Consider the following 25,668-nt stretch of genomic DNA (forward strand, 5'->3'; position numbering starts at 1 on the left):
GAGAAGTTCATTATGAATTGCACGTAAGGTATTTAGCCTTTTTAAAAAAAAAAAAACAAAGCCCCAAAATCTCTGGTTATTGGTGCTGTTAGCTACCCCACAAAAACCACTTACAATATCAAAAATGAGATTACAAGGAATAAACTTTAGAGGCAAAAGTCTTATACACTGAAGACCACAAAACATTACCAAAAGAAATTAGAGATACTAACAGATACGCCATGTTCATGAGTTAGAAGACTGCACATCATTAAGTTGTGAGCTATACCCAAAGTGAGCTGCAGATTCAATGTAATCTCTAAATTCATGTAGAAATTTAAGGGGCCCTCATACTTCCTGATTGCAAAATTATTATAAAGCAAATCATAGTATGGTATTTGGTTTACAAACAATACAAACTAGAAAGCCTAGAAATAAACACTCACATGATGTGGACAAGTAATTTTTGACAAGGGTACCAGGATCACTCAATGGAGAAAGGACAATCTTCAAGAATCAATGTTAGGAAAATTGAATACCCATATTCAAAGAAAATGAACACTTACATAAAAATCAAGATGGGTCAAAGAGCTAGAACTGTAAAACTCTTTGAAGAGTTTCTGGATTTGGCAATGACTTGTAAAGACATCAAAAAGCACAGGCAACAAAAAATAGGTTGGAGTTCATCAAACATGTATCAAACGACACTATCTCAGTGGGAAAGTAACCCAAGGAATGAGAGAAAATAAAGTTTTGATACCAAATATATAAAGAACTAGGACTCAAGAAAACTCAAAGATGTATTGCCAACTCTATTCTCAACATTCCTGAGGACAATTGGTGAAGACATTAGCTAGTTTTGTATGACAAATCTTTTTAATCCTGTCAATTTACCAAATCAGAAAACAAGCATCTGACAAGCACAATTTCTACACCAAGAATAGAAGAAGAGGCCCTCCCCAGTGACACAGTGGTTGAGCGCTGGGTTGCGAAGCTGCCCGCAGCCTCTGCAGCGCTGGTTCCATCCCCCGCTGCTCCCCGGCCACGGGAGGAGGGTCCCACATGGCGCGCAGACCTCTCCTGCCGCCCGCTGCTCCCCTCAGCAGTGTACTTCGGTCTTTCTGCCTGCTCTGCTCCCTGCTCTGGCTCTGGTGAATTCTCTCACCCTCCCGCGCTTCTGACTATACCCAGTGCTTGTATAAATAATAAATCTTAAAAAAGGAATAGAAGACAAGGGCCTCCACTGGTGGTGCAGCGGTTGAGCGCTGGGCTGCGAAGATGCCCGCAGCCTCTGCAGCGACAGTTCGATCGATCCCCGGCCGCTGGCAAGGGTCCCACATGGCGCGACAGACCTCTCCTGCCGTGCCAACTGCTCCCTTCAGCAGTGTATCGTCAGTCTGCCTGTTCTGTTCCCCGCTCTAGCTCTGGTGAATTCTCTCACCCTCCCGCGCTTCTGACTGTACCCAGTGCTTGCAGAAATAATCTTAAAAAAAAGAAGACAGGGCAGCACTCAGTCTGCCCAACTGTGACTATGCAGGTGCCTCTTTTCACCAACTCTCCCTCTGCAGGGCAGCAGCCTTCCTGCCTGCAACCATGCAGGCCTTTTGTAGCAAACCTGTCCCTTCTGGGGCTGCTCTTCATGCCCGCTTATGTCTATGGCAAGCGTCTTTAACTGTTTTATCCCTTCCCTAATAAACCTGCCCTTTAAAAATATATATAAAAAAAAAAAAAAAGGCGGCTGGGGGGCTCCCTCGTGGTGCAAGGGGTTAATTAAACACAGCACTGTGAAGCTATCCGCAGCCTCTGCAGCATGAGTTCGATTCCCCAGCCAACCAGGGAGCTACCCACATGGCGCACCAGACCTCTCCTGCCTTGCCCACTGCTCCCCTCAGCAGTGTATTTCACTAGATCCTCCTGTTCTGCTCCCCACCCTCTCTGGTGAGTCCTCTCACCCCCAGCACCTCTGGCCTGTACCCCAGTTCTTGTATGCACAAATAAATCTTAAAAAAAAAAATGCCGAGTGAAACAAATACCTACCTCGTAATTCCGCTTATATTAAACTTTAGAATAGGCCAAACTAATCTTCAGTGAAAACAAAATCCTAAGAGGGAGAGAGGATATAGGAATTGACAGGGTTAAGAAATTTTCTGAGTATGATGGAAATGTTCCATAGCTTGCTGAAGATTTGGATTATATGGCTGTACATCAAAACTAATTCAGGGTCCTCCCTGATGGAGCAGGGGTTAAAGTCTCAGCACTGTCAAGCTCCCTGATGGTGCAGGGGTTGAAAACTCAGCACTATCAAATTCCCTGATGACGTAGGGGTTAAAGTCAATGCTATCAAGCTATTGCTAGCCACAGCAGCATGAGTTCGATCCCCGGCCAGGGAGCTAATCCACATGGCACAGAGACATCTTTCTTGCCTGCTGCTCTCCTCGGCAGTGTGTTTCAGTAGATGCACCTGTTCTGCTCCCCACTCTGTCCCTGGTGAACCCTCTCATCCCCCACACCTCTGGCCTGCACCCCAGTTCTACAAAACAAATATTTAAAAAAAAAAAAAAAAAAAAGATGCTGTCTTAGATTTGCTTTAATAATCAGGAGGTTAACCAGATGGGGAATATAGAAAAAAAGAGAAAGGGCATGAAAACAATTCACAGAAAAGGAAATTCAAATGCCCTTTAACATGAAAATAACACTACCTTGTAAGAGAATACTATAGGTTGCTTTTTTTTCACCTGTCAGATCAGCAAAGACTAAATTGCTAATGCACTGTTAGTGAGGTTATGGGTACTAGGCACTTGAATTTCTAAAGTGCAAACTAAGAAAAAACAAATTTTAGATATAAATTACAAGTGGACATATTCTAATTACTTACCTTTACAGAAAACTTACGTATGTACAAATGAAAAATGTATACAAGGTAATCCATTTAAGCATTAATGGCAAACGCCTGAGAACAATTTACATGTTCATTACTAAGGGACAGATTAAATTATGTGCAACATAGTGTAAAATTGTTTGAGTAAGAATTTGCATACTGATATAAGCTCTTTAGGATGTAGTAAAAGAAAAACATACAGAATACTATGTATGGTATGCTAGAATTTATATTTTAAAATGAAATATATAGTAATATTTGCACATGTGTATCAATAAATGTTTACATCAGAAACTGAAAACAGTTGCCTGAGAAAGGGAAATAAGCAATAGAAGTATAGAATGGGAGACTGTTCACTGTATATGCCTTCATACTGCTTGAATTTTATCTCTTTCAAAAAATAAAATACAATTTAAAAGTTACCCCATTTTTAAAATAAGTCTTATGAACCATACCAAACCTTTCTGAATTCACTAAGAAAGCCAACCCAATTTAAAAAAAAAAAAAAAAATACAACAGGTGAAAGATCTGAAAAAGATACCCTGCCAAAGACAATATGCAACTGCAAATAAATACCTGGAAGGACGTTTCAGCATCTTGTGTCATTATGGGACTGCAAATTAAAACAAGATGCCACTACACATCTATTCAACTTGTTAAATTCAAAACATAACACAAAATGCTGGCAGGGAACTCATTCACTGCTGGCAGAAATGCGAAATGGTACAGCCACCTTAGAAGACTGTCTGGCAGTTTCTTACCAAATTAAATATAGTCATACCATATGATCTAGCAATCACGCTCCTTGGTATTTTCCCAAGAGTTTAAATCTTACGTACACAGCAAACCTACACAAGAATGGTTTATAGCAGCTTTATTCCCTCTACAAACTTCAGAGATTTTCTGATCTGCTAAATTCAGAAGAAAAATAATTCATTCTTACTATATTAGTGCAATTTTTTTTTCCAAAGCCTCTGAAATTTAGCCTGCATCAACTTTACTGCTGAGAAACCCCATTCTACTCTATAACACAGGTTCTTCCAGTTGAATGTGAATCCTTCCAAATAATTTAGGGGGGGAAATCTTAAAACAATGGAATGTTTTAAAGCATTAGATGAATAGAGTATAATATACAACCTGATAATTCTAATTGTTAACATTGCCTTATGATGTTTGAAAGTTGCTAAGAGTAGATCCAAAGAGTTCTCATCACAGGGAAAAAACATCTTTTTTTGTACCTACAATATGATGGATGTCAAATAAATTCATCATGGTAATCATTTTACAACATATAGATCAAAACATGCTGTATACTTTAAACTTACACAGTACTGTACATCTATTACATAAAAAACTAGAGAAAAAATGAATAGGACATAACAGAAAAAATAAGTCTCCAAATGAGAATTTGCCAAGGACTATTTAGGGAAGAGGATGTCAACAGGGCATAGTGACTAATAAGCTGCGTCAACAAGCCCTCAAACATCACCTGCATGGGAGCGGTTTTCTCCTGCTTCTTGCTTAATCACAACGCAGTAGTAGTGAGGAAGAATTAGACCCTTATGCTCTCTAGCAAACTCAGTCTTCTTCCCACCTGGCAAGAGCCTCACTCAAGGCATAGAGAGAGACACTAGTTCTGCTTCATTCTCTAATTCAGTGTGTAGCTCAGATCACAATTTCAGCAATTTTCAGAAATTTCAGCAATTTCCTCCTTGGCACATGTGCTATTTATCAGAGTTCTTCCTTGCAATTCCTTGAAAAATAGTTGGACAAAGCAGGATTTGGGTAAGCTAGCCGTAGACTCCAATTATGCTATTTTTGATAGTTTTACCATAAAGATTACAAAGACAAAAAAAGGACCTAAAAACATATAACAAAATTCACTGTTAATTACTTGTTTCAATAGCAAATGATACACAATCCAATTCTGTCAAACTTTAAGAGAAATGTGTCTTTGAATTGATAAAAAGACTTTTCTAGTATGTGCTTTCCTTCCTCTTCCAGCAACAGCACTGCCTTGTCAACAATCATTTGCTTACTAGCTTAAATTATGAGCAACATACTAAAGGGAAGAAAGTATATGAATTCCTAGGATCCACGAATAGCCTCCTTTTTACTGAGAACTCAGCCACTAACGTAGCAAGAAGATACACCCTTCAAGTTTACCCATTGCAGAACATTTTAATGCTCTTTCTTTTCCCAGAGATGTGCAAATGAAGACCATTAGCGTAAAACAAAGTAATTGCAAATGAATTAACTATTTACCAATCCCAATCTCAATTGACCCTATAAATTTTTTCCATAGCAAAATGAAAACCTACTGAGAAAAATAACATTCTAGTAGATTATACAGCCAGACACCAGTTCTCATAATTCAATACACTCAATCATTTATGAAAACATTTGCACCTTAGCAATAATACTGAAGATTAAGTTGGTTATGTTCTCACAGGATGATAAAAACACAACTGAAAATTAATCATTTCTTCTTATAATATAGGATTTGATATAATAAAAATATATTCAGTTGATTCACACATTCCAAAATAAATACTCTTAGGTAATCTTCAGCCTGAAACAAGCCTTCATTTATTGACTACTTACAGTACAGTGATTTCATATCTTAGCTGGTCATCAAAGATGGATATGTATTCAGTGAGAAAAGATAATCTCTCTTCTATATATCACCTTAGAAATATGGGTTAATTCAATTTAAGAACTAGAATTGCATCTCCTGGTAACTACATGGCAGTCGTCACCCTGAGAACAGGAACAAGGCAAAGAAAGTATACAGGACTTGGATTCTCCTACACAGGTGCACATAAAGTTAGTTTATTAACGACTACATTTTTAAGCCAGCCATTTTGATCCAATATTTAAATAACAAGCTGTTTAATATTAAAGCAGAAGTTACTGTCACAATGTGACATTAGTACAGCTTTTTCCATAAACCCTTCACACAATTATACATTAAATGCTATTTTTATTTAAGCAAGGCACCCCTACTTGTTCTAAAATACGGGATGTGCTACCCACCCCACTGAAAAAGCAAATGAGGAGACAGATTTTTTTCCTATCTAGAGCTGGTTTAAAATCAAGTGAAGCCATTAATGTCCTTCCCAGACAGGACTGTTTTGACATATCACTTCACAGTCTTGAAACTAACAAAACACCCTTATGGTTTACCCAAAAACAAATTACCAAAAAGGGGAGGGCAGACAACTTTTAAGTTGAAATTAGAATTTCCTCCGTAAGTATACAGGCACGAATGTTAAATACCTTTAACAAAAGTCTTAGAAAGGCAAACATTTTTGAAGACATAAAACTGCCAAACTGTTGCCATTTATACTAACCTGTTGGTATTTTTTCAATCTTTCTTTACCCTTTCTAAATAATCAAATACACCTAAAATTAAAAACTGTTCTGCCAAACCATATTGGTTCAAAGTTCTGAAACCTTTCATTGCTTTGGTGAATATTTGGTTAAAATAAATCAGTACTTTATGCCATTAAGTTTTGCATTAGAGTTCTCAATTCATAAGCAAAAAACAAAACCTCACAAATAAATTTTTAAATGAGAGAAAGATTTTAAGGACAGCACTGAATAAAAATATGTAGTCTTCAATTGGGTAACATCCTTTATGAAAACAAATTTAATCATAAAAAATAAGGACCAGATTTTTTAATCAGATCTGGGATGATTTAAACAAAAATTTAAATTTGTGGCTTATTTCATAATCCCAAACTGAAATATTTCCTTTTTCTTTCTAAACAGTCCACTATGGAATTTTTCTTTGAAGCAATACCCCAAAACCCCAAAATTCTTTCTCTAGCAGTTGCTGCTAAAAATCTGGAACATTATATCCCATGTCCAAGAAAGATGTGCAAATGAAATGCTTCTTGCTTCATCCTAAAAACAAACAAAAAAAATGATGCACATTTACTTTAATGAAAAAGGACTGCTCGCATCATTTAAAATTAGTTTATTAGTTTATCTTTTTGATTTAGAGAAAGTTAATGTGAAGAAAATTACCTGTTAGTGTTTGCAGCACAGTATGAGGATAGTAATTTTCCATCACCCACAGAATACACTGTACATTAGTTATTATAAATTTTTAACATTATAATACTGCAGACTTTATATCCAAAAACAGCTTATGTTAACTATATAGTTCTGGAATGTCCTATTTGCTTTTAAGAAATTATGGTTAAGTGTTTCAAAGAAACATAGCACTACATGTAAAAACAAAAGATAACACATTTTTGGGGGGAAACATTAACACATAACATTTAATCAAGGGAGCAGACATGAAGACATTTAAAAGATTTGTTACAGGTTAAGTTTACATATACGTCCTAGGACAACCATTTTCATAATACCATTTTGGAATGAGAAAGAATAAGACATTAAATGTATGTATTAATGATATATTTAATTTCAAACATCATTTTATAAATACTTTCAAACTGGAGAAATGTTTAGATTTTATGGAAAGAAAAGTCAATGTATGGCACATTTTCAGTGTATTATGATTACAGCTACCAAAGGTGAAAAAATTGTTTGTAGGCACAGAGCGTGATAAATGTTGCCAATAGTGCAAAAAGATTTTTCATGGTGAAAATACCCAAAACCATGATATAATCATAATGAATTCTATTTCCAGTCATTATATTGATATTTCTATTATCATAATTACTTTTATCTTTATTAAAGAGACTAGTTCCTACCACATCAAAATTAGTGAATTAGTGATTTATCAAATGAAAATAATTTTCACATTCTATGTCTTCAAGTTACCTTATTATCTGGAGTCCCTGGAAGTCTTATTTTCCTTTTGGACATGAATTCAGGAACAATTCAATATACCTATGGTCTAAGAATGAGAGATTCATTTTAAAAAATTGAAATAGCAGACAAAATGTAGCTGTTTTTCTTGTATTTCAACACAGCAATTCAAACCCTTTGCCCATTCCTTTCCCTAATTAAAAACAAAAAAATAATCTAACTTTGCATAAAAATATGCATAATAGACGAATAAATACTTTTTCATCATAATGTAGTGTTCTGTACACTTTACATTTAATCTAGTAGTGTTAACAGAGAACAATTCTCCCAAGTAAAATTTCTAGGCAAATTTCAAAACAGAAGCAGGTATTTGTAAGCAAAGAATACACATGAAAACAACCATGAAAACTATAGATAACACTTACGAACATGGGATCGATCCTTGAGCATAGCTGCAACAGCATCCTCATGGGTATCGAAGTGCACATCAGCTTCTCCAGTGGCCTTCCCACTGGAGCTGTATTCCATGGTGATTCTAACAGGCTTCAGTGGAGCAAAAAACTAAACAAAGGAAATCAAAAGGAACATAATGGTATTATTATCAATTTCTAAAAGTCTGGCGGCTCGACATTTTACTTTCAGACATTGATACATACACCAGATAGAAGTGTTTTTAGGAAATCTCTTTAAACAACAAAGTTAGTCACACATCTACCATCTCTTCCAATAGTTTTCTTAGAACTCAAGATTACATTTCAAGTGTTTACTCAGAAAGAACAAAACACTACAAATACAAATGCTACACAAGTAGTTCTCCAACTTTTTATTAAATGAAGACCATTTTTATTATTCCTCCGATACATATTCTTCCCTGTTTCTAAAAATATTCTTTTAGTTATACTTCACTTTCTACTGATTTTTACCATTTTTTAATCAGATATGTACCAGACAATCAGTGCCTCATCCATACTACATAAACAAAGCTCCCATACTGAGTGGCTATCATGCCTAACCAAAGCAACAAATGCAATGTTTTATGAAATTGTACAAACTACATTTGTGTGAAAAGATGATTCCTACTAGGCTTTTTGAAATGAAAACTCAGAAGCCCCAATATTAACTGAACACTCCGAATTTGGACCTATCGTAATGAAATCAATAAGGCCTCTGTTTTTATTTTTCATTTTATATAGTATTATAAAATAAAAAATATTTTTAAAGCACATAACTGCCTTGTAACAAATCTTCTTGAGTCTACTGCCTAAACTCAGAAATCAAAGGGTTAAACAAATTTGAAGAAAAATCAAACTTTACTACCTTGAATACTAAGCCTACATAGCATGTTTTTCATCTATGAAATCCTTTTACCCTTTCCTTATTGGAGCTTAAAATGTAGTAAGACCATTCTTCTCAATGAAATAAATGAAACAGGCTTCCACAAACATGGAAGTACCATCTTAGTATCTGTGTCCAAAGATACCCCAGAAATGCTGTTTTCTACCTTCCCCAAATGAATAAAAGTTCAGTGTTAAACTTTTGCTCAAACTTATTAAAACGGAGTATCTTACTGTCACACACATTTATAATATCTTGAGCATTGGCTTGGAAAGGCAATCCTCTCATGTGAACAAAATGTAGTGAAGATGCAGTTCCAAAATCAACTGTCTCTGGAAGCTTTTCTGATACCTCCTTAGGCAATTCTGGGAGATGGAATAAAAAGCACTGTCAAGAACAGAAAGCTTCAAGAGTTATTAACATTATAAGGTATGACATTTATGCCAAAATTCTCAATTCCACTTGAACCATTAAGCAAGGACTTTAATATTAAAAGCCAAAATGGGGGCCTCCCTGGCGGTGTGCAAGGGATTAAGCATCAGCACAATGAAGCAATCCGCAGCTACTGCAGCAAGCATTTGATCCCCAACCAGGGAGCTGACCCACAAGGCGTAGCAGAGCTCTCCTGTATCACCTGCTGCTCCCCTCAACAGTGTATTTCATCAGTCTGCCTGTTCTGTTCCCCACTCTATCTCTAGTGAATCCTCTCACCCTGCCCCCCTGCACCTCTGGCCTACACCCAGGTTCTTGTATGCATACATAAATAAAATAAATCTTAAAAAATAAAAGCCAAAATTATATGAAAATTTCTCCTACTTAACAAATATCATCACCTGAACACCCATAAGCATTTAGTGCCTCAAACCATTACGGATTAAGAACCACTGTGGATTAAGAAATGATTACAAATGAAATCATAAAAGGTGAAAGGAACTTTCCGTGTTGTAGGCACTAACCAAAAAAAATTCCCAGAATAAATCCTAGGACATGTTAAAAAGGATTTATCAAACTTCAAATTAGATTCAAAGAATCAAAGGAATAATTGAATATATAACAAAACTCCTTACTTTAGCAAACATTTGTGCTCTCTACCCACATCTTTCCTAACTAGTTTAAATGTTGATTTTTTTTTTTTTTTAGATTTTATTTATATGCATACAAGAGCTGGGGTGTAAGCCAGAGGTGTAGGAAGTGAGGATTCACCACAGAGTGGAAAGCAGAACAGGCAGATCAACTGAAATACACTGCTGAGGGGAGCAGTAGGTGAGACAGGAGAGGTCTGCTGCACCATATGGGTTAGCTCCCTGGCAGGGGATAGAACTCATGATGCAGTGGCTCCAATACCTTCCCAGTGCTAAGACTTAACCCCTTGCACCATCAGGGAGGCCGTAAATGTTGGTATTTTACTTCCTTTCATATTTGTATCACCCAGCTTTGGATTAAAAAACCTATAAAAATGTTTAAATTTCAAAAACCCCATGAGGGGGCCTCCCTGGTGGTACAGGGGTTAAAATATCAGCACTATCAAGCTATCATTAGCCAGTGACCAGGGGAGCTAACCCACATAGCATAGCAGCCCTCTCCTGTCTTTCCTGCTGCTCCCCACAGCAGTGTATTTCAGTTGGTCTGCCTGTTGTGCTCCCCACTCTGTCTCTGGTGAATCTTCTCACCTTCTCCCCCTTGCACCTCTGGCCTACACCCCAGTTCTTACATGCATAAATAAATAAAACCTAGGGGAAAAAAACCAATAAACCCAGTGAAATAATTAAGCCCTTCTGCATATATTCAAAGTAATACTACAAAGAAACTAAAACTTTAACTTAATTTCCTTATCCTAAAATCTTATTATTTCATAAAAGATGATCATAAGAAATAATCTAGTACAAGTCAAAATATACTAGATAAACTCAGTCAGTCTCAATAAGTGGCAGGTCCTTACCTATTTCCTTTTCACTTTCAAAAGCTGTTGTGGGCCTAATATCTTCATTTACTTCATGTTCTTCAAATAGCATTTCTGGTTCAGTTATATATTTAGCAGTAGGAGAAGATAACATTTTCTTTCCTTTATGAGAACCAACATGTGTTCGAACTTCATTTCTTCTGCTTGGAAATATCTCTATGTATCTATGTCAAAGCAAAAATAAACAGGCATAATGGTATACAGTATTTTTACATTGAAGTCATTTTTAAAAGTGGAGATAAAGTATTTCCAAAAGTTTATAAACACAGTTATCCACACATAACAGGTTCAGGGATGCAGCCCATGAAAAAGTACACTCAACACAATAGTCACTGATTTACTTTGCCTCCCACCCTAAGACAACAGTTTTCTTCATATATAATTTAACAATACAAGGGGCTTCCCTGGCGAGGTAGGAGTTAAAGACAGTACTATCAAGCTATTGCCAGCCACTGAAGAACAAGTTTGATCCCCAGCCAGGGAGTAACCCACATGGCAAACCAGACCTCTCCTACCTCGCCTGCTGCTCCTCTCAGCAGTGTGTTTCAGCAGATCTGCCTGTTCCGCTCCCCACTCTCTCTGGTGAACCCCCTCACTCCCCGCACCTCTGGTTTACACCCCAGTTCTTGCATGCATAAATAAATAAATCTTTGAAAAAAATGAACAATACTTTCTACCCTGTTTTGTTTCATGAAACTACTATATTATGAATTAGCTGGTGTACTGTGTTTTGGTTAACAATTTCTTGAAGTCTTATAATTCAATTCTGTGAGAATTAATCACAGATGTACAAGATATTAAAAGCCAACAAATGTATGAAGAGCTAACTTGCTGTAGAACGTCACAAAGAATCTAATGAGAATTCATGAACTAAATAAGAATTCTGACTTGGATTTACAGTGGCCACAGGACTAAATTAAACCCAAGATTTTATAACCAATTTTCTTTCCTCAACATTGCTTCCCCAAACTAGGCTATTAAAACTTGAATTGTAAAAATCATTTGCATTTACAGGATTATAAAGATGAGAAGGACACCACTTCTTAATTTATTGAAGATATTCATTCACTGCCTTAATGCTCACACATAAAAATCAATGTGTTCCAAAAGATAATACAAGAAGATTAGTGCTAAAAGAAAACAGGAGAGGCAGAAAGTATGTTTTGTGCATACTTTTCTCATTAAAAAAAAAAAATAAAGACCTTTGGACCAATTCTGAAATACAATGGCTTTGGGTGGATTTTTGTTTTGCATTCTTATGTGGTGTGATATGCTGTATACAGCACTGCCTATTTTAAAATGTTAATCAATTCAAGAATTTAGCTCTAACTTCCAGCTTTTAGAAAATAATAGAGAATAAAAAGGAACAAATGACACCATAAGATAAATATAGAGCATAAAACACTGTACAGCACAACTGACCTGATTTCTTCAAATGACGATTGCATTTAAAAAGGAGAAAATAAAAAAATAAAGGAGGGGGGCTCCCTGGTGGTGCAAGGGGTTAAGCACTGCACTACCAAGCAATCCGCAGCCTCCACAGCACGAGTTCAATCCTCGGCCGGCCAGGGAGCAACCCACATGGCGAAGCAGACCTCTCCTGTCTCACCCGCTGTTCCCCTCAGCAGTTTATTTCAGTCAGTCTGCCTGTTCTGTTCCCCACTCTGTTTCTGGTGAATCCTCTCACCCCCTGCATCTCTGGCCTGTACCCCAGCTCTTGTATGCATATAAATAAATCTTTAAAAAAAAATAAAATAAAATAAAATAAAGGAGATGGGGATTTGCTCTAGTTTAACAGAATTGGAAATAACAATCAAATATCGTGTGGGTGAGCCCTGTCTGTATTGTGGTTCAAACAAACCAACTGTACAAATACAGTTTTGGTTTAACTGTGAAAATGTGATTATAAACTATTAGATTAATAAATTACTGCCAATTTTGCTTGATGTAGTAATACCAAAATCATGTAAGAAAAATGTCCTTTTTAAACATGTACCAAAAAATTACATTCACAAAAATAACTTAGTAATTTGTTAGTGTGAGTGATGGGTACTTGACAGCTCTCATACTATTCTCTCTACTTTTCTGTGCTTAGGTAATTTTACATTCATAACCGTGTTCACCAAAATACGCAATATTGATATTTTTGCATCATTAGTGTGTACTTCACTCACCGGTTACCAATTTCTTCCCTGTGTTTCAATAGGGCTTGATTGGCCATTTCTGGTTCTTCAAACTGCACATACGCTTCTCCTGTTTTTCTTCTCCCTCTATAATCCATAACAAAAGTAATATCTACTATATTCAGTCCTGGGACAGCAAAAAATAATCAACAAATTAATGATGCTAGCAGGAATTATTTATCCTCAAAATTAACACACACACATACTGGTAAGTCTTCTATTTTATTAATAAAAATTTGGAGCTGTTTTGCCAATCCCAAAGTAGTCAAAAGCTACTAACACCCAGATATCTATATTTCAAGAAAATATAATCTAAAGCACAATTCTCTCTTTTTTGGTCATCAATTACATAGTAAGAGACAACACAGACTTAAGCTAACATCAATACTAATGGTGCACATTTTACTGCTAGGAATTAGATGATAATGCTTTTAAATCATATAAACAGCTTTTGGCTTAGACAATAAATATGATCACTCTTATGACAGAATATTTTCTTCTTCAAATGTAAAATAATCCCACAGGATGGGGCCTCCCTGGTGGTACAATGGGTTAAGTGTCAGCACTATGAAGCTGTCCACAGCTACTGCAGCACGAGTTCGATCCCCAGCTAGGGAGGTGACCCACATGGCGTAACAGACCTCTCCTGACTCACCCCCTGCTCTCCTCAACATTTATTTCAGTCTACCTGTTCTGTCTCTGGTGAATCCTCTCACTCCCAGCACCTCTGCCGACACCCTAGCTCTTGTATGCATAAATAAATAAATCTTTAAAAAAATAAAATAATCCCACAGGAAATCATTTTGAAATCTGACCCTTAAAGATAAGCCTAAGTCAAAACACTTTACATAAACTATAAACATCAGAAATCCAAGTGAAGAGTTCTTCCCTTAAGGAACTTAATAAAACTGCATACTATTACCTAGGAAAACAGTCATCTTATAAGGAGACAATGGAGTTACAAAAAAAGAGGCTCCAAACATAATATAACTGAATAGCACCTGCAAAGAAGTCTACGATGTCTTTCTCATTGCAACTATAAGGAAGTCCTCGCAAACGAACCACGCCATCATTCACCACAGGTGAAGATTTGACCTGCAGGCTCTTCATTAAGGCATCTACATCTTCATTGTTTATCTCATATACTATAAAGAAAAGTACAAAAGATATGTGGCATATACATAACAAAGGGGCTTTTATGAAAAATGAAACACATTACCACTTGGTGGTACCCAAGAATTTAAACTATTATTTTACATACTATTAACTTTATGTACTACTATGGAAAAAAATAACATGACATTTACTGGATATTTATTCTGTGCCTGTTATATCTCATTTAAAAACTGTAACTTGTGAGATTAAACTTGGTCAGCATACTCATTTGTAGGTAAGAAACTAAGATTATCTCTGCACTTCATTTTCACACCCAGTAAAAGGGTATATTCATAATACTTAACCACTTCACCAATAGGATCAAATAAAACAATGTTCACAAAGTATAAAGCTAATGTAATGATCCAAAAAAACTAGAGTATGACTTCATGTACCTTCCACATACCGCTGCCCCATGTACATCCGATGCTTTTCTAAGGCCTTTTGTACATCCTGGTCTGACTCCATTTCAATTAAGGCATCACCCCTTCGTTTCCCATCTCTATTTAAAAGGAAGTGTATTCCATTCTCACCATTGCGGATTCTGCAGTCTAAAAGTAAGTAAAATTAGTTAAAATCAGAAATCAAACTTTCAGCTCAATTATTCAAGTCATTAGAATGCAACCTTCCAACAAAACAAAGCAAGAACCAAAATGCCTGTCATGTTCCTTATGAAAAAAGCCCATCACCAAAGCTACCCAAATGTTAATATGTGTAGGTTATAGGTCCCAAGTGAAAAAGATAAATCACAGCAACTGTTAAGTCAACTGAGAAATTAAAATGATTAGGTTTGGGACTCCCTGATGGCGCAAGGGGTTAAGCACCCCACTATGAAGCAATCCCCAGCCTCTGCAGCAAGAGTTCAATCCCCTGGCCGGCCAGGGGAACAACCCATATGGCACAGCAGACCTCTTCTGTCTTGGCCACTGCTCCCCTCAGCAGTGTATTACAGTCCATCTGCCTGTTCTGCTCCCCACTCTGTCTCTGGTGAATCCTCTCACCCTCCACACATCTGGCCTGTATCCCGGTTCTGGTATGTATAAATAAATAAATCAGCAGTGTATTACAGTCCATCTGCCTGTTCTGCTCCCCACTCTGTCTCTGGTGAATCCTCTCACCCTCCACACATCTGGCCTGTATCCCGGTTCTGGTATATATAAATAAATAAATCTTTTTAAAAAAAGAGAGCGATCTAGCACTATAAAAAAAATGATTAGGTTTATGCTGTCCTCCTTTTTTACAATTATAACCACAAGGACTCTAAAATCTCTCCTACAAGAATAATTTTATACCATAATTTAACATCGTCCCCTTTTCATTACCAAAGAAAGACATCCCTATATGGTATACGTCTTATAATGGAAGTAAGGTGACGTAAGTGGTTTTATAAAATAGATGACCCACAGAATGCAATGCACGTTAAGGTACTTGAAATACTGTTACACTGGTTCACAACATTTAAGGTGGTGTATTCTAAAAGTCTCATAGAAAAATAAAAATCATGGTCAGAAACTGAAAAACTAACCACAGATTCTCAAACTTCACAAACCATTATTGAGAGATTTTGATCACTTGTTATGAAGCGATCTTGTATTCCAAATGTTTACATTATATAAAGAGCTATTCAATCTCCTATTTCTATTAAGATACTTGGCTTTTTCATGAATACCATTAAAACTTCAACAAAAACCAGTTCTAACATTAAATACTTTTGTTACATTCAACGTCTTTAAACCTGATATACATATCATGAACGGTACACATGGTGTCACATGGTGTAGTAAATCAGAATGAGACAATTTCTAGTCATCAGACAGAATGTCTATAGCAAGCCTAACTTGAAATTTGTGTGATTACCTTCTACTCTGACAAAAGTACACATTTAAAATACACAATAGGGCCTCCCTGGTGGTGCAAGGGGTTAGGCATCAGCTATAGATACGGAGCGGTCTGCAACTACTGTAGCAAGGGTTCAATCACTGGACAAGGAGGTGACCCACGTGGTGCAGCAGAGCTCTCCTGCCTTGCCCTCTGCTCCCCTCAGCAGTGTATTTCAGTGGATCTACCTGTTCTGCTCCCTACTGTCTCTAGTGAATCCTCTCACCCCCCTGCGCGCCTCCAGCCTGCACCCCAACTCTTATATGGATGAGTGGATAAATCTTTAAAAAATAATAAAATACACTATAAAAAATACCTGAGAAAAAGTTGAGCACATCTTCTACAGTGCAGGACCACGGTAATCCTTGAGCTCGAATGAGATATACATCATCCACTTCTCCTAGCTTAGCTGGAGTCACTTCATATTCAGGGAGAGGTGGAAGGTCTTCCAGGTAGGTAGTTTTAGACTCCTTCCAAGAAAAAAGAAATGTAAAAATATTTCTCTGTTAAACTTAGAAATATTTATTGCTACAAATTAAAGCTCTAGTTGTTATTTTCAGAGGACAGTTTCAGAGGCAAGAAGTTCTGGCTTAAAACTGTACAGTTTAGGGACTTCCCTGGTGGCGCAAGGGTTAAGACGCAGCACTATTAATCTGTCCGAAGTCACTGCAGCATGAGTTGGATCGCCAACCTGGGGGTTGACCCACATGGCACAGCAGACCTCTCCTATTTTGCCCGCTGCTCCCCTCTGCAGTGTATTTCAGTCAGTGTGCCTGTTCTATTCCCCACTCTAGTGAATCCTCTCATCCCCCCACACACACCTCTGACCCGGGTCCCAGTTCTTATATGCATAAATAAATCTTTAAAAAAAAAAACTGTACAGTTTAAGCAATAAGCAAGTATATCCTAATGAGTTCATGGCCATACAAATTTTTTCAGGGCTTGTTTTTATTTATTTATTAGATTTTATTTATTAATTTATACAAGCACTGGGTACAGTCAGAAGTGCGGGGGGTGAGAGAATTCACCAGAGCCAGAGCGGGGAGCAGAACAGGCAGAAGGACTGAAATACACTGCTGAGGAGAGCAGTGGGCGAGGCAGGAGAGGTCTGCACACCATGTGGGACCCTCGCTGGTGGCCGGGGATCGAACTGGTGCTGCAGAGGCTGCGGGCAGCTTCACAGCCCAGCGCTCAACCACTGCACCACCGCACCACCAGGGGAGGCCCCAGGGCTTGTTTTTAAATTCATCAGTAGCAAATCACACCTAGTTATAGTGTTTTAGTTAAGACAGGGCAAGAGGAATCCCTGCAATTGCATAAATATGTGAGTACCTCCTAATCACAGTGTGCCATTTTAGGTCCTCATCTCCAAAAGCTTACCATCCAAAAAGAGAAGCACACAGAAAAATACTTTCAGTGTTATAATTAAGATACTTTAAAATTCAAAACACAGCATTAACAGAAAAGGAATCCTTTCTGATATGAGATAGGCCTTGAAAGTGAATTCTGACAGCAGTAATGGACAGTGTTCAGTTTGAGAGGTGAGGGAAATAAGCAGTAAAAAAAAGCCACTTGCGGGCCTCCCTGGTGGCGCAGCGGTTGAGCGCTGGGCTGCGAAGCTGCCTGCAGCCTCTGCAGCGCGATCCCTGGCGGCCTGCGAGGGTCCCACAGGGTGCAAAGACCTCTCCTGCCGCACCCGCTAGCTATTCCCCTCAGCAGTGTACTTAGGTCCTTCTGCCTGTTCTGCTCCCCGCTCTGGCTCTGGTGAATTCTCTCACCCTCCTGCACTTCTGACTGTACCCAGTGCTTGTATGCCACTTGCAAAACAGCAATAATCCTATTTAACGAAACTGCATCATACAACTAGGAGAAAAAAAAAAAAAAAAGAAGAAGAAAAGGGCAAAAGGGACTCGGTACCATACAGCAGATAACCTGGAGTGGTAAGGTCAATACAGGCAAAGGGAGTTCTTTAATAAAACATTTAAGAGTAAGTAAATCAAGTCAGCAGGAAGCTTGGAAAGATGAGTCAACCTGTCTGTCAACTGTATAGGTGGTGGATCATATAATAGGCATTAATATGAGGTAACAGGAGCCTGAGATATACCTATTTTAGGGCCTCCCTGGTGGCGCAAGGGGTTAAGACACAACCTATGAAGCTGTCCGCAGCCAGTGCAGCACGAGTTCGATCCCCAGCCAGCCAGGGAGCTACCCACATGGTGCAGCAGACCTCTCCTGTCTCACCACTGCTTCCCTCAGCAGTGTATTTCAGTCAATCTGCCTGTTCTGCTCCCCACTCTCTCTGGTGAATTCTCTCACTCTCCCGCACATCTGGCCTACACCCCGTTTCTTGTATAAATAAATAAATAAATCTTTTTTTTTTTTTTAAGAAAAACCTCTATTTTATAAGACAAAGAAAAAACTGGAACTTACTAAGAGTCCAGCAAACCATAACCAGGAGAGACAAATAGGTGTTTGAAGAACTGCACTCTATGTTAAGAACAGCGATTCTTCTGTACCATCCCATTGTTTACATGACTTTTGTCTAATTTTAAAGAGTCAATGGTAAAAGTAAACCTCTAGCTGGGGTCTAATACATATTTAATTAATAAGAATGCAACAAGCACTGCATTATCAACATGGGGAGACAACTTAGGCTTTAACTCAAGCCTTCTAATGGGCTAAGGACAAAGACACTCCTTTCCTTGTGTTCCCAAACGCCATGAAAACTTACACAAAATTTTAAGAAATCAATGATAAATGTAAGAACAGTGTCTAACACTAGTAGAGACTCAACGGAAATCATTATAATCAATTTCAAAGAAAAAAAATCAGCCAAAGAAAATAGTCTGTTCACAAAGGCTTATTAGAGACAGTTTATGTTTGTTTTTTTTTTTAAATAAAACTAACATTCCCCATTTTCCCAAAATTCCACAAGCATCACTGATTTTATAGAAAAAGACAGCAGAAAGTAATGGGCCTGGATCTAAATCAATTAGCTCAGACACTGACGAATCTAAGTAACGCTGATGAGCCTCCCAGTTTCCACGAATTCAAGGAGAAGCACAAACTGAATTCGGATAAATATGACCCCAGGCATCAAGGACTCGGCAGTCAGAAAGTACACTGACACTTCCCAGATGCCGCGTAACAAGCTGAAATGAAAGCTTCCTACAGAAACAAAATATTTGCAATGAGTCCTTAAAGCATACGTTGGCTGTTTTTCCAAAAGGAGGAAAACACTGTAGATTCTCTCCGGGGTGCCCAAATTGTGGCCTCAGGTCTAAACACACCATTCCCTTCCCCCCTGTCCCCCAATATTCAGTCTCCAAACTGTCCTCCCCGTCAGCGGCCACCCATGGCCCTGAAGGACCTTCTGTCAAAGCCAAGTGGAGGTGCAAAGGTGACCTTCAGTGAGCCGGGGCCGGCCGCCTTCCCCGGGCACCACAGACGGGGCGGGGGCGGGCGCGCCTCACCGCCCCCCGCGCCAGGCCGCGCCACCGGCCGCGCGAACCCTCTCAGCAGCCGGCCGCGCGGCGCCCCCGGGGCCGCCCAGGCCTCGGGCTCCGACTGCAATGAAACTCCCCCCCATCCGCCGGGTCCGGCCTCCCAACTTCACAACCAGCAGGCGGAAAGCGACAGAGACGCGGGGTGGGGGCGTCCACACCCTCTCAGAACCTACCATGGGCCGGCGGGAAACAAGGCCTCACATTCACCCCCAGCCACACTTACACTGCCCAACCGACCCGACACTCGCGGGGAGAACAAAACAAGGAGAAAACCCGAGGCCTGAGAGCGCGTCCCTTGTTCCGGGGCCCAATAGGAGCACTGGACGGGCGAGGGGAGGGGGTGTGCGGCGCTGCCGCGGGTCCCCGAGCGCGCGCGCGAGAGGAGCACGCGGAGGGGAGCGCGAGCGCGCGCGCGCGCGGCCTCCCGGCGCCCACGTACCTGGCCGTAGCCCCGCGCCGGGCCCGCGGCCGCCGCCAGCGACTGCGGCAGCAGAGGGGGGCGCAGGGCCGGGTAGGAGGCGGCGGCCGCGGCTGCGGCGGAGGCGGCCGTGGGGGGAGGCCCCGCCAGTCTCCCGGCGGGCGCAGGCCCGGCGTGGAGGCCCCGCGTCTGGGAGGCCGCGGCTGCGGCGGCTCCGAGCAGCAGCAGCAAGCGGCGACGTCCCGAGACGCCCGAGGGGAAGGAGCCGGCGGCCGAGTAGAAGGGCAGGCAGGCGGCGCCGGTGCGCCGGCAGCTGCTGCAGTTGCAGCCACAACCCCGGAGCAGCGCCCCGAGCACCCAGCGCGTCCCGGCCATGGACTCCGGAGGCGGCGCGGGGCCTGCTGATGGCTGCGGCTGCAGCGCGAGCGGAGAGGAAGCGGAATCCAGGGCCGGGGAGGGGGCGCCAGGCACATGCGCCGCGGGCACCCGGGGCCGCGGCGAGTCGGAAGGAGGCGGAGGGGAGCGCCCTGCCCCGCCCGGTCCCCGCCCTCGGGGCGGTGCGGCCGGGGGATGGGCGGGGCCGGCGGGCGCGAGAGCGACCGCCTCGCTGGTTTTCATTTTTTTTTAAAGATTTATTCATTTCTGCATACAAGAGCTGGGGTACAGGCCAGAGATGGGGGCCGGGGGGAGGTGAGAGGATTCACCAGAGACAGAGTGGGGAGCAGAACAGGTGGATTGACTGAAATACACTGCTGAGGGGAGCAGTGGGTGAGACAGGAGAGGTCTGCTGCACCATGTGGGTAGCTCCCTGGCCGGCCAGGGATCGAACTTGTGCTGCAGAGGCTGTGGAGTGCTTCATAGTGCGGTGCTTAAGCCTTGTGCCACCAGGGAGGCCCTCCTGGCTGTTTTTTTATTCTGATTGGAAACTGAGGCAGGTGGCAGGTGAGGTGTGCGCCTTCCTGGCCTGGGCAGGAGACTTGAAACACCTGTCTGCTGACGCCTGGCACTGTCCCTGGGACATGCCTGACTTGAGAGCCTAAAGGGCCATTTGTGGTTGTGAAGAGACGTTGGAATATTATCGGAGGAGGTTTGCTAACACTTTCACCCATCCACCTTGAGATCTGTTCCGAAGCCAACTTTCTTTTTTATTTTTTTTAAGATTGATTTATTTGTGCATACAAGAGCTGGGGTACAGGCCAGAGGTGTTGGGGGTGAGAGGATTCACCAGAGATAGAGTAGGGAACAGAACGGAAAGATTGACTGAAATACACTACCGAGGGGAGCATGCTGCACCATGTGGGTAACTCCCTGCCTGGGAGCCCGTGCTGCAGTGGCTGCTGATAGCTTCATAGTGCTGTGTCTTAACCCCTTGCACCACCAGGGAGGCTCAACTTTGTTTTAAAGTGAAATACATAGATGCTTATTATATGTTGACAGTGTTTGTAACAAGAGATTAAAGCCTTTCCTATTAAGATAGCACAGCCACAGGGGCCTCCCCGGTGGCGCAGCGGTTGAGCGTTGGGTTGCGAAGCTGCCCGCGGCCTCTGCGGCACCGGTTCGATCCCCGGCTGCTCCCCGGCCACTGGAGGAGGGTCCCACATGGCGCGCAGACCTCTCCTGCTACCCGCTGCTCCCCCCAGCAGTGTACTTCGGTCCTGCCTGCTCTGCTCCTCCCCCTGGCTCTGGTGAATTCTCTCACCCTCCCGCGCTTCTGACTGTACCCAGTGCTTGTATAAACAAAACAAACAAACAAATAAATAAATAAATAAAAATGCCTCCATTAAAAAAAAAATATATATATATATAAAAAAAATCATAGCACAGCCACAGGTAGACAAGCAGGGGTGTGCACAAGAAATGGTTATACAATATTCATCCTTGGCCAGGACTTTTTGTGTGGAAAATTTCAAAAATAGAAAAGAGTAGTATAAGAAAATTTTAGAATTTAAAAATTATCACATATTTCAGTCTTCATCTATCCCCACACCATATCTCAAACTTTTTTTTCTTTTCTGGACTATTTTAAAGCAAACCACAAGAGTCCTGTCAACACCCTTTGCATATTCATCTTTAACGGATAAGAACTTACCAAAAAAAACCACCGTGACACACAGATTAGTTATTTTGAAGTATTTAAGGTTGTGTTTAAGGTGTGAATTGTTTACTCTGACCGACTTTTAGGGAAAAGGAAGTTCAGTGTTTCCCAGAAAATCCAAAAGAGCAAAAACTAGGAAAATACCTTATTGATTTGACTAGATGGACATGGAGAATTAAAATAAAGAGCACCTACTCATCTGCAATATTTAGTAATCCTAAAGATTTTTTTTTCCTTAAATCTCCCTTTCTAGAAGGAAAATGGTTTAGCCCTTCATAGCAGATTACTACTATAAGTAACCATTTGTGTGGCCTCTTCCCTGGTGGCACAGGGGTTGTGTCTCAGCACTATGAAGCTATTACCAACCACTGCAACAACAGTTCCATTCCCGGCCAGGGAGCTAACCCATATGGCACAGTAGACCTCTCCTATCTCACCCGCTGCTCCCTCTCAGCAGTGAATTTCAGTCATTCTGCCTGTTCTGCTCCCCAGTCTGTCTTTGGTGAATCCTTTCACCCCATCCCACTCTGCCCTACACCCCAGCTCTTGTATGCATAAATAAATAAAATAAATCTTTAAAAAAAAAAAAAAACATTTGTAGCATGTTGGGAATTCTGGCAATCTTTACTGTTGCATTCATTTTCTTAATAGCAGAAGCCATAGCCCATACTGTGTAAATCTGCATATATTAGAATGAAATTTTACAGGTTATAATCAGGAGTGACACCTCACCATTAAAATAGAAAGCTTTCACTTTTACTTAGTGGAAGTTGGGAGAATATAATCAAGAAAAGAAACTACTTTTGAACAATTATTCATTCACCTAGAAAACATTAAGTGCTTTTTGTGTTCCAGGCACTGTATGATGTATGCCCTGTGCATACCTTATAATAATAAGCTTACAGACTAAATGTCAAAGTGTGATTTTTTTTTTAGATTTATTTATTTATACAAGAACTGTGGTACAGGCCAAAGGCATGGGAGGGTGAGAGGATTCACCAGAGACAGAATGGGGAGCAGAACAGGCAAATGGACCAAAGACACTGCTGAGGGGACCAGTGGGCAAAAAAGGAGAGGTCTGCAGTGCTAAATGGGTATCTCCCTGGCTGGCCAGGAATCGAACCCACGCTGCAGAGGCTGCTAACAGTTTCACAGCACCGCACTCAACCCACTGAGCCACCGGGGAGGCCCCAAAGTGTTTTGTGTGTGTGTATACACATTTATGTGTGACTAGGTTTTATTTTTTTTTTTTATAAATTATTTTTTTTTTTTAGAATTTTCTTTTTTTTTTAAGATTTATTTATTTATTTATACAAGCATTGGTTACAGTCAGAAGCGCAGGAGGGTGAGAGAATTCACCAGAGCCAGAGCGGGGAACAGAACAGGCAGATGGATGAAATACACTGCCGAGGGGAGCAGCGGGCGGCAGGAGAGGTCTGTGCGCCATGTGGGACCCTCGCCAGCGGCTGGGGATTGAACTGGCGCTGCAGAGGCTGCGGGCAGCTTCGCAACCCAGCGCTCAACCACTGTGCCACCGGGGAGGCCCTAGGTTTTATATATATACATACACACGTGTGTGTGTATGTGTGTGTGTCCGTGTATGAGGCTAGGTTATGGAAAGAATAGCAACTTTTATAAATTTTAACTTTAGGATACACCAAGTTTTAAAAGTTGTGTTACTAAATATTGTAAACTCAAACAACTGCTTTTAACCCTCATTAGTGTTAATTAAACTTTTATTATGGAAATAAAGACTATTAGACAAATTTACATTGAGAGACTTTTTTGACTAAGGTGATGACAGTGGAGATAAGAGGGGAAGTTTGAGAGATTTTGTTGTAGAATCAATAGAACTTGAAGCTACATTAGAGGGATTTTCTGTTATCTTAGTGTTATTTGGAGTTGCGAATGGTGGACAGAGATGACATTTCATCCCTGGGGAAGGTTAGAATTAAATATAAATGTATTGGAAGCAAATTAAACCCCACATTGTGTTAAATTTACTTTCTGTTAGGCCAAAGAAACCTGCCCTAGACCTATTCATTTGGAAATTGTCAGTATAAATGAAGCCACTGCTTTGGATGAGAGTGCTAGGACCAAGTCTTAGAGTAAGAAGAAGAGGCTTAGAAACAAGTCTTGAAGTACTACAACATTTAATGTTCTGTAGAATAAAGTGAATTTGCAAGGAGAAAGAGAGGAAGGAACAAGAATAGCCTTATTTACCACTATAAATAACCGTTAAATAACTTACTCTTACTCCAATAGAGTGTTTCTGTAGGAAAGAAGGGAGTATTCAACAGTGTCAAGTCCTTACTAAAATTCATACTTAGGGGCCTCCCCAGTGGCACAGGGGTTAAAGCAGTGCTATAAAGCTATTGCCAGCCAGCCACTGTAGCCTGAGTTCAATTCCCAGACCAGCCAGGGAGGTGACCCACATGGCACAGCAGATCTCTCCTCTCTCGACTGCTGCTCCCCTCAGCAGTGTATTTCAGTCCATCTGCCTGATCTGCTCCCCACTCTATCTTTGGTGAATCCTCTCACACACACACCCACTTCTGGCCTACACCCCAGCTCTTGTATACATAAATAATAAATCTTAAAAAAAAATCTTACTTCCACATCAAGTGAGATGAGAACAGGAAAAAAGCACCTTGGATTTAGTGATGTGGGAAGTAACCTTATCTAACACAATTGTTTGCGGTAATAATGGCAGAAACCAGAATAAAACAGATGTGAGGAAGTGGAAATTGAACAACAAAACTTGAGGTTTTATGTGAAAAATGGATAAGACAATATAGCTCCAAAGTGGGTTTTGTTTTCCATTGGATTAAATCAGGTGAAATTAGAGCATTTGAAATGGTGTTGGGAAAGGATTCGGTTGATAAGGAAAAGGAGTAACCAGTTAAAAAAGAGGATTAGTTGGTCTGTGGATTCCCAGTAGATGCAAAAGAACAGGCATCAAAACTAAGGTACAGAGATAATCTTTAAATATTAGGAAAGAGGGCCTCGCTGGTGGCATAGGGGTTAAGTCTCAGCACTATCACCACCCAGGTCTGAGTTTGATCCCAGGCCAGGGGGCTAGCCTACATGTGGCACAGCAGACCGTTCCTATCTCACCTGCTGCTTCCCTCAGCAGTGTATTTCACTCTGTCTCTAATGAATCCTCTTACCTGCCACACCTCTGGCCTACACCCCAGTTCTTCTACACAAAAATAATATAAATAAATATTAGGAAAGAACTTTGCCTTTTCCATAATAAACTAATAATAATAAAATATATTGTTTTTTTGGTATGGTCATTTTGGACTTAACATTACTGGATATGGAGTAGCAATAGCTACTTCTTGTCAGTCTAACTTCTCTGACAAGAATTTCTGAAGCAGAGCTAATCTAAATGGGTGGAATGAAACACTCTTGATTTGGGGTAGAGTAAGGTGGAAGAAGGCGAAAAACAATCACTTCCCATTCCTAGGAAAGAATGTTCAAAAGAAGTTTT

At 40.4% G+C, this 25,668-nt stretch overlaps 1 protein-coding gene across 3 annotated transcripts; it reads right to left on the bottom strand.

Moving 5' to 3' along the window:
- Positions 1-3,007: 3,007 nt before the first annotated feature.
- Positions 3,008-20,467, bottom strand: GRSF1 (G-rich RNA sequence binding factor 1). 3 transcript variants are annotated; one of them, XM_037529698.2, is made up of 10 exons: positions 20,099-20,467; positions 16,470-16,623; positions 14,671-14,826; positions 14,122-14,265; positions 13,112-13,247; positions 10,917-11,101; positions 9,221-9,342; positions 8,068-8,203; positions 7,655-7,730; positions 3,008-6,766 (listed from the first exon to the last, which is right to left on the bottom strand). In XM_037529698.2, exons 1-9 carry the CDS (start codon positions 20,450-20,452, stop codon positions 7,681-7,683), a joined length of 1,437 nt encoding a protein of 478 aa, XP_037385595.1. In that variant the 5' UTR covers positions 20,453-20,467; the 3' UTR covers positions 3,008-6,766; positions 7,655-7,680. The 3 variants fall into 3 exon arrangements, with proteins under 3 accessions (XP_037385595.1, XP_054544016.1, XP_037385596.1); XM_054688041.1 differs by lacking the exon at positions 20,099-20,467 and adding an exon at positions 19,883-20,075 and having other exon boundaries at positions 3,009-6,766; XM_037529699.2 differs by lacking the exon at positions 20,099-20,467 and adding an exon at positions 19,833-19,971 and having other exon boundaries at positions 3,015-6,766.
- Positions 20,468-25,668: the final 5,201 nt, after the last annotated feature.

Source organism: Talpa occidentalis, unplaced genomic scaffold (assembly GCF_014898055.3).
Source record: "Talpa occidentalis isolate TD23 unplaced genomic scaffold, MPIMG_talOcc4v2.1 talOcc4.6, whole genome shotgun sequence".
NCBI classification, from domain to species: Eukaryota; Metazoa; Chordata; class Mammalia; order Eulipotyphla; family Talpidae; genus Talpa; species Talpa occidentalis.

Bases quoted from the DNA above. Each gene is read 5' to 3' on its own strand.
- GRSF1 (XM_037529698.2), bottom strand. From the start codon at position 20,452: ATGGCCGGGACGCGCTGGGTGCTCGGGGCGCTGCTCCGGGGTTGTGGC. The intron at 14,827-16,469 runs GTATTTTTTATA...ACTTACTTTTAG, and splicing joins TGTGCTCAACTTTTTCTCAG to ACTGCAGAATCCGCAATGGT. The intron at 13,248-14,121 runs GTGCTATTCAGT...TTGCTGTCCCAG, and splicing joins CATCGTAGACTTCTTTGCAG to GACTGAATATAGTAGATATT.